The following is a 13,137-nucleotide window of genomic DNA, read 5'->3' as shown; positions in this document are numbered from 1 at the left end:
ACGGAGTGGCAGCCCGAGAGGGCGCCCGCGATGAATCGCCGCGTGTGCAGGTGTCAGGTGGTTTGTCGCATCACGGCCGTCCCATACCGTCTCCTTCGGGTTGGTTCCTGTCGTCTGGGTTTGACCGACCCGACCGGTGAACCTCACTTCCTGCCGACTGACTCAGGGCCCCCCCCCCGACCCGTCAGGTTCTCCCGGAGGAGCTCAAGGGCGCCTCGTCGGCGCCGCTGCCGGCCGTGCCGGCGCTCGCTCGCTCCATGTGCCCGCCGGGCAAGACGTACGTCATCACGGGCGGCCTGGGAGGCTTCGGCCTGGAGCTGGCGCAGTTCTTGGTGGAGAGGGGAGCGCGCAACATCGTGCTCACCTCGCGCTCCGGCATCCGCAACGGTGAGCGTGCCGGCACACCCGCACAGACAGAACTCTCGCGCCGCGAGGTGCCGCCAACCTTTCGGGGTTTCCCTCCGCACACGGTTTCGTGTGTGTGCATGTATGTGTGTGTGGGTGTGTGCGTGCATGTGGCATGTGTGGAGTTTGTGCTGCGTGTGTGTGCTCGCGTGTGCAGTAAGCCTTGTATAACTGAAACTGCCTGTGTGTGCGTGCGCGCGAGTTAAATTGCCGCTCACATCGGTGACAAAAATCTCAGCAAGTCCTGGGCTTCCCCTAGGTCAACTGAGCCTAGGGAAGGCCTTACCGGGCGCTCGCAAATGGCACTTGTCCCAGCGGCGGTGTGTCAAGGCTACACCGGGGGGATCTTTGTCGGCGTGTGCAGGCTACCAGGCGCGGCGCGTGCGCGAGTGGCGCGAGATGGGGATCGGCGTGTCCGTGTCGACGCGCGACATCAGCAGCGAGGCCGACGCCGCCGGCCTCGTCAAGGAGGCCGCCGTGTTGGGTCCCATCGGCGGCATCTTCCACCTCGCCATGGTGAGTGGGCGCAGGCGAGGAGGGGCTCTTCTGTCTCACGAGGAGGGGTAGAGAGGCGACGGAACGGGGCGGGGGAGGGGGGTTCACGAGCACGCGTCGCAGCTCGGCGGGGTTTGGACTTTCGCGAATCTGTACGCGACCCACTGACCCTCGCCTCCGCCGTGCTTGTATCAAAGTTGCCGAGCAACGAGAGCTTAACTGGAGCCTGACCGTTGTCCGACAACAACAACATCATGATGGCTCGCACTCCTTTTTTTCTCACGAGCGTGAGAAAATTAGAAACCCCGCGTTCTTGTCGTTGCCCGGGGCGAAAAAATTCCCCCTCGAGTGGCCCGATGAGTACCGCCAAGAGGCGCGCAGTCTGCGGGCCGTCTCGCAAGTTCCGGTCGTAGGCCTCGTGTGGCCCGTGGAGGAACGTGACCGGCGGCGAGCCTCGGGCATTCCCGCCCCTGCTTTTGTAAACGACACGGACGTCGAACCGGCGGCAACCGGCCGGATTTGACGCCGCCACTATTGACGGCCGCTGTCGTCGTGTCCCGCCCCCGGCGCGCGACAGGTGCTGAAGGACGGCATGCTGGAGAACCTGGACGCCGGCATGTTCAAGGACGTGAACAAGCCCAAGTTCCACGGCACCATTTACCTGGACAGGTGGGAAGCGTCACGTGCGTGCGTGCGTGCGTGCGCCCTTTGTGTGCGTGCGCGTGTGAGTTAGCGCATGACCCAGAGCGTGATGCCCGCACGCGTCCAATGTCGCTGATTAATTCACGAATCGGTGTTGGGTCTCCTCGCGGTCAACTCGGCCTCAAATGAGTACCCAGCACTGGTAAGACAGAAAAGGCCGGGCGAGGTGCTAGCCACACCACCCTCAACGTGTGCCGTGTTGGCTTTCATAACAGCGCTTGCCTCAACAGTCTGTTGAGGCTACACGGGGGGATCTTTGTCTGCGTCCGAACCACCCGCAAAGCGCCCGGCCTCGTTGGAGCGGCTCCCGAGTCCGGGGTGGCCGCAGGGCTCGCGGGGACACGTACGTGGTGGGGCAGCGGAGGGCAGTGCAGCAAAATTCATTGTCACGCTGTACTTCTGCGCTTCCTACTCCGCGCTGCCAACCCTACGGTGCCCAGCGAGGGGACGTTTGGTAAAATAACCGCCACGGCCCTGGACGGCGCGGGGACGGGCCCTCGTCCAGCCCGTGTCCATTGACTCCCGTTGCGCAAACGGGGGTGACACCGAAACTCAAAATCTTCCCACGGTAGAGCAAGCTGGCCACGTGACCCTCCCGCGGTATTCTCTCTGCGTAAACAAAACAAACCTTCCTCCTGCTCACTCCGCTGCTACGACTCCCGCCGAGTGATTCACCTCTCCGCTCCGCGTCGCTTTAACCAACCAGCTGGCGTGCCCCCCCCCTCCCTCTCCCACAGGGTGACACGCACGAAGTGCCCCGAGCTCGACTGGTTCGTGGTTTTCTCTTCGGTGAGCAGCGGCCGCGGCAACGCCGGGCAGAGCAACTACGGCTTTGCCAACTCCGCGATGGAGCGCATCTGTGAGAAGAGGAGGCACGACGGCTTCCCCGGTAACGCCCCGCCACAACGCCCTCCGCACCGCGGCGACGCGTGCCGCACCCCCCACCCTACCCCTCCACACAACCGCCCCTCACGCTGCCGCCGCCATCCGTCCTCCCTCCTCTCCCCCGGTTGGTGGTACCAGGCCTGGCGGTGCAGTGGGGCGCCATCGGCGACGTGGGCGTGGTGCTCGAGTCGATGGGGGACAACGAGACGGTGATCGGCGGCACGCTGCCCCAGCGCATCGGCTCCTGCCTCGACACGCTCGACCGCTTCCTGTCGCAGGGCCACCCCGTGCTCTCCAGCTTCGTGCTGGCCGAGCGATCCACCGCGGCCCGGGCCGACCAGGCCGACAAGAAGGACCTGGTGGAGGCCGTGGCCCACATCCTAGGTGAGATGGATGAGCTGCGGCGTGCGCGCGGTGCTCGAAACGTAAACGTCTCCGCGGTGGATGAGGGATCGTGGCGACACGCGCAGGTTTTACACGGGTGTGTGCGGTATTTCACCGACCCCTAGTGGCGAACGCCGGCATACCATTGTTCTGGCCGTCATTGGCGCCGCTGGTTGACGCGACAGCAACGAATCCGTGGCCCCGTCGGTTAACGGCGCTCGTTTCGGCGCGGTCATCGCGCGCGGCGTGCGGGGAGGTCGCCGCCACCCACTCGGCGGCCCTCGTTCTGGTCGTTGGCGTCGTCGATGGCCGTCGCGAGCTGACCCGCGGGGCGTTCGGTCCGCGTGCTCCGCTCAGGCGTGCGGGACGTGAGCAGCATCAACCCCGAGTCGTCGCTCGCCGACCTGGGCCTCGACTCGCTCATGGGCGTCGAGGTGCGGCAGACGCTGGAGCGCGACTACGACCTCGTGCTGTCCATGCGCGACATCCGGCAGCTCACCGTCACCAAGCTGCGCGAGCTTTCCGCCTCCAACACCGGTGAGGGGCGCGCGCACAACGCAGACAAGGAGCTCGCCACGGCTCTGATGTTTCCAGGATTGTGCGCTTGTCGAGGAGGTAGCCGCTGTCCTGTGAAATCCGGCTGCAAAATGTCCTAGCAGTTCACACCTCGACTGGTGTTGTGAGCCATTCTTTTGCCATGATGTCCCAGTTTTTTTGTGCTTCGGGTGGCATCGCCAACCAAAATTCCTCCCTCCGCCCCATATAGCAAGTGCTTTTAGCGAGCAGCACCCTCGAAGACCAGCCCTGCCCACGAGGGGGTGGGTGACTAGCACCACACCTGGCCACCTTTGTGTTGATGATTACACACCCTATCTAAGGCTGGGTCGACCTAGGGGAAGGCCACGGACAAGCTGAGATATTCATATTCATCACTGTTGGCCGTGGCCGGGGTTCATAGTGCAGCACGTTAACCGTTACACGATCACGGCCCGAACTCCCCCGCGCACGCACTTTGAACCGTGACTCATCCGGCGCGATCGCACGTTAACGGGCCACATTAATCGGCGATTCTCTCCGTCGCTGTGCCGTGTTTCGGCAGCGCTGGCGGAGCCCCGCCCGGTATCGCCGGACCAGCTGGAGGTGACCCTCCCCGAGCTGGTGGTGCCGCGCCTGGGCGCGACGCTCGAGCGCATCAACGACGTCGCGGACGGCGCCGCGCCGCCGCTCTTCTTCGTGCACCCCATCGAGGGCACGCCGATCGCCTTCAAGAGGCTCGCCTCCAAGCTGTCCGTGCCTTGCTACGGCCTGCAGTGCACGGAGGGTGAGGGCTCCGACACGACCCGCCGGCCGCTTCCCACGTAGATTTCCCCCCCCCCCCCCCCCCACGTAGTCCTGTTAAGACCGTCGGGGAAGTGCCGTTAGGGAGCACCTACCAAGAACAAGCGAGACGGCAAGACGGTCACGAGTTGTGGCCCTTGCGCTCTATAAATCCGCTCATGCGTGTCCGTCCGTAATTATCCGTTGCCTACCTCCCTCCCTGCCTCCTTCCCTCGCTCGCTCGCTCGCTCCAGAGGCGCCCCTGGACAGCATCAGCAGCCTGGCGGAGTTCTACCTGGAGCACGTGCGCAGGGTGCAGCCCACGGGGCCGTACCGCCTGGCCGGTTACTCGTTCGGCGCGTGCGTGGCCTTCGAGATGAGCCTGCAGCTGCAGTCGGCGGCGGTGGCCGCCGGCAAGAAGGGGCCGAGCGGTAACACGCTCCTGCTGCTGGACGGCTCGCACAACTACGTGGCTGCGCACACGCAGGTGAAAGCTCGCTGCCCTCGCGCGTTTGTTTCAAGATCGGTTTCAAATGGTTTTTGTTTCACCAAAATTGACCGACCTGGGTCACCGAAATGACAATCTAAAAGATTAAAAAAAAAAACACAGTACAGCAACAAAGACGATATAAATCTACCCCCCCACCACTCTTACATAGCCACGCCCACTCAACCACTAGCACCGCCCACGAAAGTAGCCCCACCCACTACGGTAACTATGCCCAGGTAGCCCCGCCATCTGCGAGCGAGGGGGGGGGTGGTGGGGGAGACTCACCGGGATCGTCCCACCGGCCACATCGGGACGTTTGGTGTCTTGTGAATGCCGCATGTGCGATGCTGCGTTCTTCCCCAATTCATGTTGCTCTGTTTTGTCCGGTCCGGTCGGCTACACCCCCCCGTCGCGGCAGGGATACAAAGCCAAGCTGAGAGACGTCGCTGCGGAAGAGTCGGAATCAATGTGTGCGTTCGTGCAGCAGTTCGTGGCCGTCGAGCGGCAGAAGGTGACTCCAAGCACCGAGCACATTGCACGTCGCTCTTCCTTGCGTTTTACAATAACAGATGTTCCATTTTATTTTATTGTTTCCAGGTAAGTACCACCCACTGAGCTATATGGCTCTTTTTCAGAAGCGACCTGAGCAAAGTGGTTCATCAAGTGAACATTTATAGCAGCCAAATGCTCTAAACGCATGCATCGAAATGCGGAGGGGAAAAACTGGGAGGAGCCGGAGAAAAATCCACAGGACCACGGGGAGAGAGACACGCAAACTCCACATAGACAGGCGTCAGGGTCGGGATCGAACCCACGACCTCCTGTATACCAGGCCAAGTAGTTAACGTCTCATAGCCACCGCAGCACCCAAGATCCATCACGGCATAAAAGTCAATGCCGGCTGAAAACGAACAGGTTCAACAACACGCATTATGGTGTGCAGAATTGCATGGGCAAATAGCTCTCCGACTTACCCAGACCACCGTGGTCACACGTTCAGCTTATTTTGAGCTGGTCGTCTGGGTAAGGCCGAGCGATGTTGTACGTGCAATGTTGCACATGTTCGTGTTGTTGTTAAATCAAACGTAACAATCACAGCCCCTTTGTGCGGTGATGACGACGACGAGGATGCTGGGAGAAGGCGCCGCGTTGGTCATGCGAGTTTGTTTGACACGTTACCACGCAGGGAGTGCCAGTTGATTACAGCCTCGAGCCACGCGTGAAATTACATTGTTTTTGTTAATTTATTGATACGCCCCTACTGGCCATCGGTGAAAAAGAGCTTCATAGCTCATCGGATTCCTCCAGTCTAAATAAATATTCTAATTCCGAGGACGACCACCGTTGACGTCCCCACAAAGTGGTTTTCATTTTAGCGAACAACTCGTCCCCCTTCACGTTTCTGGTAATCGGCACAAAAATTATTATTTACCGTCCCATTTAGCCCCACCGTCTGCTGGGAGCGCACAACCTCGGCAGCATTGGTTCGGCGCAAACGAACCTTGCACCGGTTTCAACGTTCCGTGTCTCATCAGCCGTCAGGGTCCACCATGAGAGTTTAACGTGACGATCCATCAGTCGCATCGCACGCGCGCGGGCGAGCGGGGAGGCGCCCTCTCGCAAGTGAACAGCGGCCGCCGTATCACGACAGACGTTCGAGATGCTGCTGGCCCTGCCCTCGCTGGACGCGCGCGCCGGGGCGGTGTGCGACATCATCCTGGCGCGGCACCCCGGCCTGGAGCGCTCCGACCTCTGCTTCTCCGCCAGCTCCTTCTACGGGAAGCTGCACGCCGCCGACAAGTACCAGCCGCTGAGGAAGCTGGTCGCGGACGTCACGTTGCTGCGCGCCGAGGCCGGGAGTCCCACGGGGGACGGCCTCGGGGAAGACTACAACCTCAGCCAGGTGGCGCGCTCGCTCATTCTTGGCACGCGACACGTTTGACGCGGCAACGTCGTGTCCCGAGGTCACGTTGGTGGGGAGCGGCCGGGGTTAACGATCGTGCGGCGCGTGTTGCGTGTCGCCCCGCAGGTGGTGACCGGCAACGTGAAGCTGCATGTCGTCGACGGAGACCACAGAAGCTTCCTGCAGGGCGGCAGCACAAAGCACGTGGCCTCCATCGTCATGGGCGTCCTGGGGCAGGCCCAGCATGCGTAGGCCGACTCCACGCCTCTCCGCACTCACGCTTGTGGTCACACACGCTCACGGGCACACTCATCGCTTACGCACTCAACGCTCACGCACTCAACGCTCACGCACTCAACGCTCACGCACTCAACGCTCACGCACTCAACGCTCGTACTCTCAAGCCCGCGCTCACGCACACACGCACTCGGACGCAAACTCGCACACTCCTGTCGCAGTGCCGTGTGCATCCACGCGTCGTGTACTTTGTTTTGAGCAAATCAAAGAAGAGACCCACACGCAGATGCAATGGCCCCCGCACACAGCACGAGGTTTCTTCGTTCAGACACGTAGCTCCCGTTACACAACTCTGCGCGATGCAACGACACGTTCACGAGCACGTCCTATCGGCCGGTCGCCCTCCCCCCTGGCCGCTAAGCGTCCGCTGGCCCGGGCGAGCGGGCGCGTGGATCCGTACCGCAGGCGACCCTCTCGGCTCCCGACCTCGTTCGAGGTCACGACCCCGCTCGACCTCGTGGCTCCACCGTTCCCCTGCCGCGTCATCCCCCTATTCCAGTCGGGGGAACAGCAGCAGCTATAAACCACGTTCGCGTCGATAATCCCAGGTAGAGGACCACATTTTCCAATCGTCGACGGGTGACGGTCGTGGGTACGAAGCGCCGCCGCTTTCCGGCGACGAATCCGTTCCTCGAGAGGGCTCCGTGCCCCGCGGCGCGCACGCCACAGACCCGCGCGACGTGGACGATCTAAACAAAGGCCCACGCAGCGGCAATTGGTGCCAGTTTCTGCCACGTTGTTGGAGGCAAAAGAAGCATTGAACATTCCTATAGCCCCTACCTCCCCCGTCCTCGTCCATACCACTTGACGCCATGCCCCTTTATCCTTTCTCCCATCTCCCCACCTAAGGCCACTTCCACGTGGCCGACAAGGGTAGTAAACTTGCGGGAATGGTTAACTTGTGCAGGGTGCGCGGGAATTGGTTGCAGTGGCTTGTGATTTTCTAGGAACGCCCGACGCCGGCAAACGGTTAAGAGCCGGTGAGCGGATCCCGAAAAGAAGCCTTCGCCCGAATCCATGCCAGTCCCCCGGGGAGTTGTTTGTTTTTATTTCGTTGGCCGATGCAGCTCTGGCCAAGCCACCGTCGACATGTAGCACTTACTCCTGCCGCTCTCGTGGCCGGCAAGTCTTAAAACTGTTGAGTGAAACCCGCCGTCGAATTTGTGAAAGCCAAGCTGAAAACAAAGATCTTCACTCGCCCGGGCAAACCCCCATTGAGAAGCCTTTTTTTAGCAGCGGTGTTCACACGACACGGTAATATATTTCAATGTACGTGTTTTTAATTTTGCCTCTTAACTTCTACATTCTGTAGCACTTACTAAACGTGTACCCTCCTCCACCACCACCATCATCATCTCCGTGCACACCGTTTAACGGGAATATTCAAGAAATCCCCGACTGTTAAACGGAATAATCGCGGTGACCTGCTTCGGGTGGGAAAGGCTGTGCTGTGTACATGGTTCACGTGTCCTCCCTTTTCCTCCTCCCCCCTCCTCCTCGCGGTAGCACCCACGCCGCTCCCCGGCCGTGTAATCGTGTTCGCTTGACGGTAATCCGAGAGTAAATTGGTCAGTGTCCCGACCCCCCCCCCCTTGGCTGTTTCGAGTCCGGTGGGTGTCACAACAGACGTTGCTTGACAAAGCGTGGTTGTGACACCCCCCGCGCCGCCCCCCCCCCCCCCCACCTTCATAACAATCTTGGTTTTTTTTGTCCTGAGAGATGGCTATTTATTATTATACCTTGATTTTTTCTCCCCCCCCCCACCGACGAATAACAATAAACATGACGATTGCCGTGAAGACGTGCGCGCACGCGTCTTGTTTCCGTCGAGTTCGCTGTGCCGGGGGAGGAGTGGTGGTTGCTGGATCCGACGTTTGCCCAAAGGTTTCCAGCCGCCACACGGCAACATTGTTTACTGGTATATTACGTAATGTCCACGTCGGTACTTGTTACACAGATCGCTCTGCACTGGGCCGCTCGCCACCGGCGTTTTGTAGAGGCACCACGCGGCTCCGCGCACCACACATCATCGACTCGGCCACTGGAGGTTCACGAGGGTCGGGAGGGCGCGCAGATGTGACGGATGAGCACGTGGCTTCCAACGCAGACCGGCAGCCTCCCCCCCCGTGTGGTTTCCACATGCCTTTATTTGACACAATAGCAACCGAGTTAATTAAAGTCACGGGGGACAGAACCGATAAAAAAAAAAATCACGGCAAAATATCAAATGTGCTTAAAAGTCTCGTTGAAATAAACACTTTGGAAAGGTGACGCAGCTTGCGAGTGATTGCAAACCACTCTAAATTTGGTCATCCGTCCAGAGTCGCCCTTGGCCCCACTTTTTATTAACACCAAACCCTCGGGGAGAAACAGAAAATCCTCGACATGCACTGCGACAGATTTCACGCCGGTATTGCCGTTCTTCCACGAACAGACATTAGCGCACGACCAGCATTCGCCAATAACACAAAACAACGTGAAGTGGGCAGGAAGGACCAAGGCGAGGAAGGCAGACACCCTACAAAAACAAAAGATCCCCCATATAACCCCAACAGGTTTTTGAGGCAAGTGCTGTTAGCGAGCACCTATGAAGGCCGGCACGGCACACGACGGGGCTGGGTGACCAACGCCACGATCAGGCCGCCTTTGTCTCCCCAGTGGCGAAGTTTACACGACTCACCGGGTACTCATTCAAGGCTGAGTCGATCTATGGAAGTCCCAGGACCGGTTCAAATATTCACCACCGTCAGATGTGGTGGCCCGTGAATCGAACTCGGGTCGCCGGGTTTCGTTGGGCGGCACACTAACTGCCGCACCCCTACCTCCCCCCTAGCGCGCACGCGCGCGGCCAACGTCGTACAGCTTTTGACAATTACAGAACCATGCGAATACAAGTTGAGAAGGCAGCTGTCGTAGAGAAATGCAGGCTATATGATTTACTTACAAACGCTTTATAAATACAACGCCATCAGGGTCTAAATTACGGAACATGCTAACCTACCAACGACGGCAACACTACTCACCTATGACGCGGGAACTAACGTTGGGCTTAAATACAAAACGACTGTAACAGTTGATATAGCGCTTACAACTCTAAATAAACGCGCTTAAAACACTGGAATTAAGGCTTGACTAAAGCGCTGGTAAACCATTAAATAACACTATCCTATGGCGAGTGCGTCTCTCCAAATCCTATAAAAGGGAATGCACCGAACAGCCAACTGAATTTGAATATTGGGTGTTTGTTGACGAATATTCGGTACGGCCATAGTGATTTGGCTGATGAGAAAATATATTGAAAAAGAGTGACAGGAAGGACAGGAGGGGTCCTCTATATATTAATGATTGAACGCAGACATGTGGGTGTGAGAGGAAAGCAGAACACTCAGAAAACGCACATGCGAGGAGGCAACGCTCGATCCCACAGAGACAGAACAGATGGGGCCAGTCCACACTTTGCCTGAACCACCGCCTTCTGGCAGGCACTTCAAGACCCACGGGAAGGGAGTTTGACAACATCTGTGCGATCCTCAACGGTGCTGGATTCTAGTCCACGCGCGTAGACACCACCTCCACACGGCCACACATCAGAATGCGCGGTCGTACATCGTTCCATCTGTGCGCGTATAATCGCGTCCGTTTGCTTTCGCTCTGCTTCAACACTGACAATTCAGTTCGCCCAGAAACAAATCCTGCTCCAGCGGAGGATTCATCATAACCAGAGCCACTTGAGTAGACATGACCAAGTGTGCACAACTCACACACGCGCGGAGAACACAACGACTCCCAGTCTCGCACGTGTGTGGGCAGATTATAACCGTCACTGTGAAATAATAGTGTGCTTTATTGCAAGTATATAAAGTGTTTATAATGCTTTTTCCCACCAATGGGGCTGCCGAAATTGCTGTTGACCCTCAAGCGTATTTAGTTTGACCAGATGGGAACTCCAGATGCCAGGATAGCAGTCTCATTCGCAAGAGTGACCCTCTCAGAAGCATGACGGTAACTTGGGAGGGTCAAATCACCCGCAGATGTGTGGGCATGAGGCTGTTCGTGGTAACACTACCATATTCTTCCAGAATTCTGGCCAGGCTTCACGTACACAACACACACAGGCAACGTGACGTGCGTGGAATTCTGCCAGTGGTGTAATGGTCACACACTTGGGACTTGCAATTCCGCAAGTAATCGGATCGATCTCCCGGCGCGGGAGTTGAAACACTGGAGCACATTTATGAATCCACGCCACCGTCCCCTCCGCCTCATGCCACCCAGCATTATAAATGAGTACAGCACAGTTTATGGGCAGGTCTTGTGTGGTGGGGTAAAGTGTGGGTACTCGTGTCTGGTCAGCGTGGTAGAGTGGGCCAAAATGCCCTCTAGAGGGGGCCTTAATGGAGCGGCGTCCTCCAGCAGAGGCCCTTTCTGCCAGCGGCGACGCAGGACATTGCAGGGCTGCACCTTTACCCTCCGTGAACTGCTGACCGCAGGTCGTGCAGCGTGGCGACAACAGGCAAGGCCTCCAACAGCAGCGACCGGCCCTCTGCTCCACGACTCGCAAAGTGATCCCGTGGGCACAGGGGTGTTTTGCAAGCAGCCTCTCAAATCGCCATGTAATAATGATCCACCTCTCCCCCGCCCCCCCCCCCCCCCCACCTCTGAGATCCGATTGTCGCGATTCACGCTAAATATTTGCCAATGCTTTGATTAAATTACCCGTTCTAGTTTGTCTCGCCGGCGTCGTTCGTCCTCGTACGTTCTGCACCACTGTTTGAGCCTCAATCAGTTTCGTTCGGTCTATAGGAAGGTCTCATAAACCACGAAAAAATTAATCCGATGGAACACGTGGGCGAGCGTACACACCGATTGTTTGGTCAACGAATCATTACATGCCTCCTGTCAAAAGCAGCCGATATCAACAGGCAGGCACGGCCAGTGCCATGTACTCACGACACTCTCACACATGCTCTGTTCTCAACCACCTGCACCACCACCACTCTTGACAACCGTGTTGGAGGCTCACGGCCTTCCAGCAACCGCTCCGGCCCGAGTTGACGACGCTGCTCCTACGTCTTCGCACCGGCCTCCACGACGAACCCAGGCGCCGCTGACCGCTCACTTTGCTGCCCCAGCCGTGCCCTTGCTGCCCCCCGAGGCCCCGCCGCTGCCCCCACTGCCCCCACTGCCCCCGCTGCTCCCACTCTTCTTGTCGGTCTTGGTGCTGGAGCGACGGAGCAGCTTGAGCGGCTTGAACTTTCCCTTCTTCCTGTCACCCGGTGCGGAGGGCGAGGAGGTAGAGCGGACGTCCATCTCCGCCTTCAGGAACTCTGCTTGTGGACAGAGAAAAATCCCCCCCACGAAACCCGTTGGGGACAAGTGCCGTAATGCTTGACGCAGTTTCAATCGAGACGTCGTTCTCGGAAACGCCAAACGTGGTTGTGAGCACGAACGATTACAATTCGCTCGTAAAATGCCGGTGCATTGACGATGGTTTAATTGCTTGGCTCTCGGCGGGTGGTGGGGAGGAGGGTTCACGGCAAAAAATCTGGCCAGATCGTTACCTAGGCCCAACCCAGAACCCTCTTACGAATCGTACGTTATGTTGGCCGCGAACACCTACATGTTAAGTGCTGTTAGTTAGCGCCTATTAAGGCCGGCATGGCGCGCACGCACACGTGCATCATCGGCACCGATCAATGTACAACATGCACGGTGTACAATTACAGACGCCGTCAATCCGTGCTGGCCGTGGGGGATATTTTATCTGTATTTCACCATGCTGGGCAGTGTGGGTTAGTAAAGGCGGTCCCCACATGGAGAGGTAGGAGCATAGAAGCACAGTACTACCATACTGTACATTTCGCCGCACTGCCCTCTGTGTAGCACCGAGTAGCGTAGCCACGCAGTTGCCTACGACAACCTGGCGCTCAGGGTGGTCACCCTCCCAATCACCATTGTGGGATCAGCCCTGCTTAGCTTCCGAGATCCGATGAGGTCGGGCGCGATCCGGGGGGATTTGGTGAACACATGGCGTTCAATATTGTAAAGTGCCAAGAATATGATTACTAAAATGAAATAGGCAGCGCTTGCGAGAGTGGTGGTGGTGGTGGTGGGGTGATGATGACTCACCCTTCTTGAGCATGACTCCCTCGAGGGCCTTGTCCTCCTCTTCATCCCTGGAGGACCCCCGCCATCAATCACAAACGTTAGGTGAGCCGCCCCCCACGCCCCCCCACGCTACGCGTCAACGCTCTTGCTC

At 58.5% G+C, this 13,137-nt stretch overlaps 2 protein-coding genes across 6 annotated transcripts in view; one reads left to right on the top strand and one right to left on the bottom strand.

Moving 5' to 3' along the window:
• The window catches only part of FASN (fatty acid synthase), a 39,221-nt gene extending 30,544 nt beyond the window's left edge, over nucleotides 1–8,677 (top strand). The window contains exons 32-42 of the mRNA XM_032966895.2: nucleotides 189–387; nucleotides 770–921; nucleotides 1,478–1,569; nucleotides 2,340–2,491; nucleotides 2,626–2,871; nucleotides 3,229–3,408; nucleotides 3,971–4,192; nucleotides 4,443–4,675; nucleotides 5,097–5,189; nucleotides 6,330–6,581; nucleotides 6,708–8,677. Of these exons, the coding sequence (XP_032822786.2) occupies nucleotides 189–387; nucleotides 770–921; nucleotides 1,478–1,569; nucleotides 2,340–2,491; nucleotides 2,626–2,871; nucleotides 3,229–3,408; nucleotides 3,971–4,192; nucleotides 4,443–4,675; nucleotides 5,097–5,189; nucleotides 6,330–6,581; nucleotides 6,708–6,833 (1,947 nt within the window). The 3' untranslated portion in view covers nucleotides 6,834–8,677. The remainder of the gene's footprint in view (nucleotides 1–188; nucleotides 388–769; nucleotides 922–1,477; nucleotides 1,570–2,339; nucleotides 2,492–2,625; nucleotides 2,872–3,228; nucleotides 3,409–3,970; nucleotides 4,193–4,442; nucleotides 4,676–5,096; nucleotides 5,190–6,329; nucleotides 6,582–6,707) is intronic.
• A 328-nt stretch (nucleotides 8,678–9,005) lies between these two features.
• LOC116949519 (MICAL-like protein 1) overlaps nucleotides 9,006–13,137 on the bottom strand; it is a 43,334-nt gene continuing 39,202 nt past the window's right edge. For 4 of the 5 annotated variants that reach the window (XM_076072380.1, XM_076072383.1, XM_076072382.1 and 1 more), the window contains 2 exons: nucleotides 13,008–13,054; nucleotides 9,006–12,208 (listed from right to left, as the gene is read on the bottom strand). In XM_076072380.1, the coding sequence (XP_075928495.1) occupies nucleotides 11,994–12,208; nucleotides 13,008–13,054 (262 nt within the window). In that variant the 3' untranslated portion in view covers nucleotides 9,006–11,993. The remainder of the gene's footprint in view (nucleotides 12,209–13,007; nucleotides 13,055–13,137) is intronic. The other variant, XM_076072384.1, reaches the window with a different exon arrangement.

The sequence above is a fragment of the Petromyzon marinus genome, chromosome 37, assembly GCF_048934315.1.
Source record: "Petromyzon marinus isolate PM22_M1 ecotype Great Lakes invasive population chromosome 37, UKy_Petmar_22M1.pri1.0, whole genome shotgun sequence".
Classification (NCBI taxonomy): Eukaryota; Metazoa; Chordata; class Hyperoartia; order Petromyzontiformes; family Petromyzontidae; genus Petromyzon; species Petromyzon marinus.
This window is presented reverse-complemented; position numbering and strand designations above follow the sequence as displayed.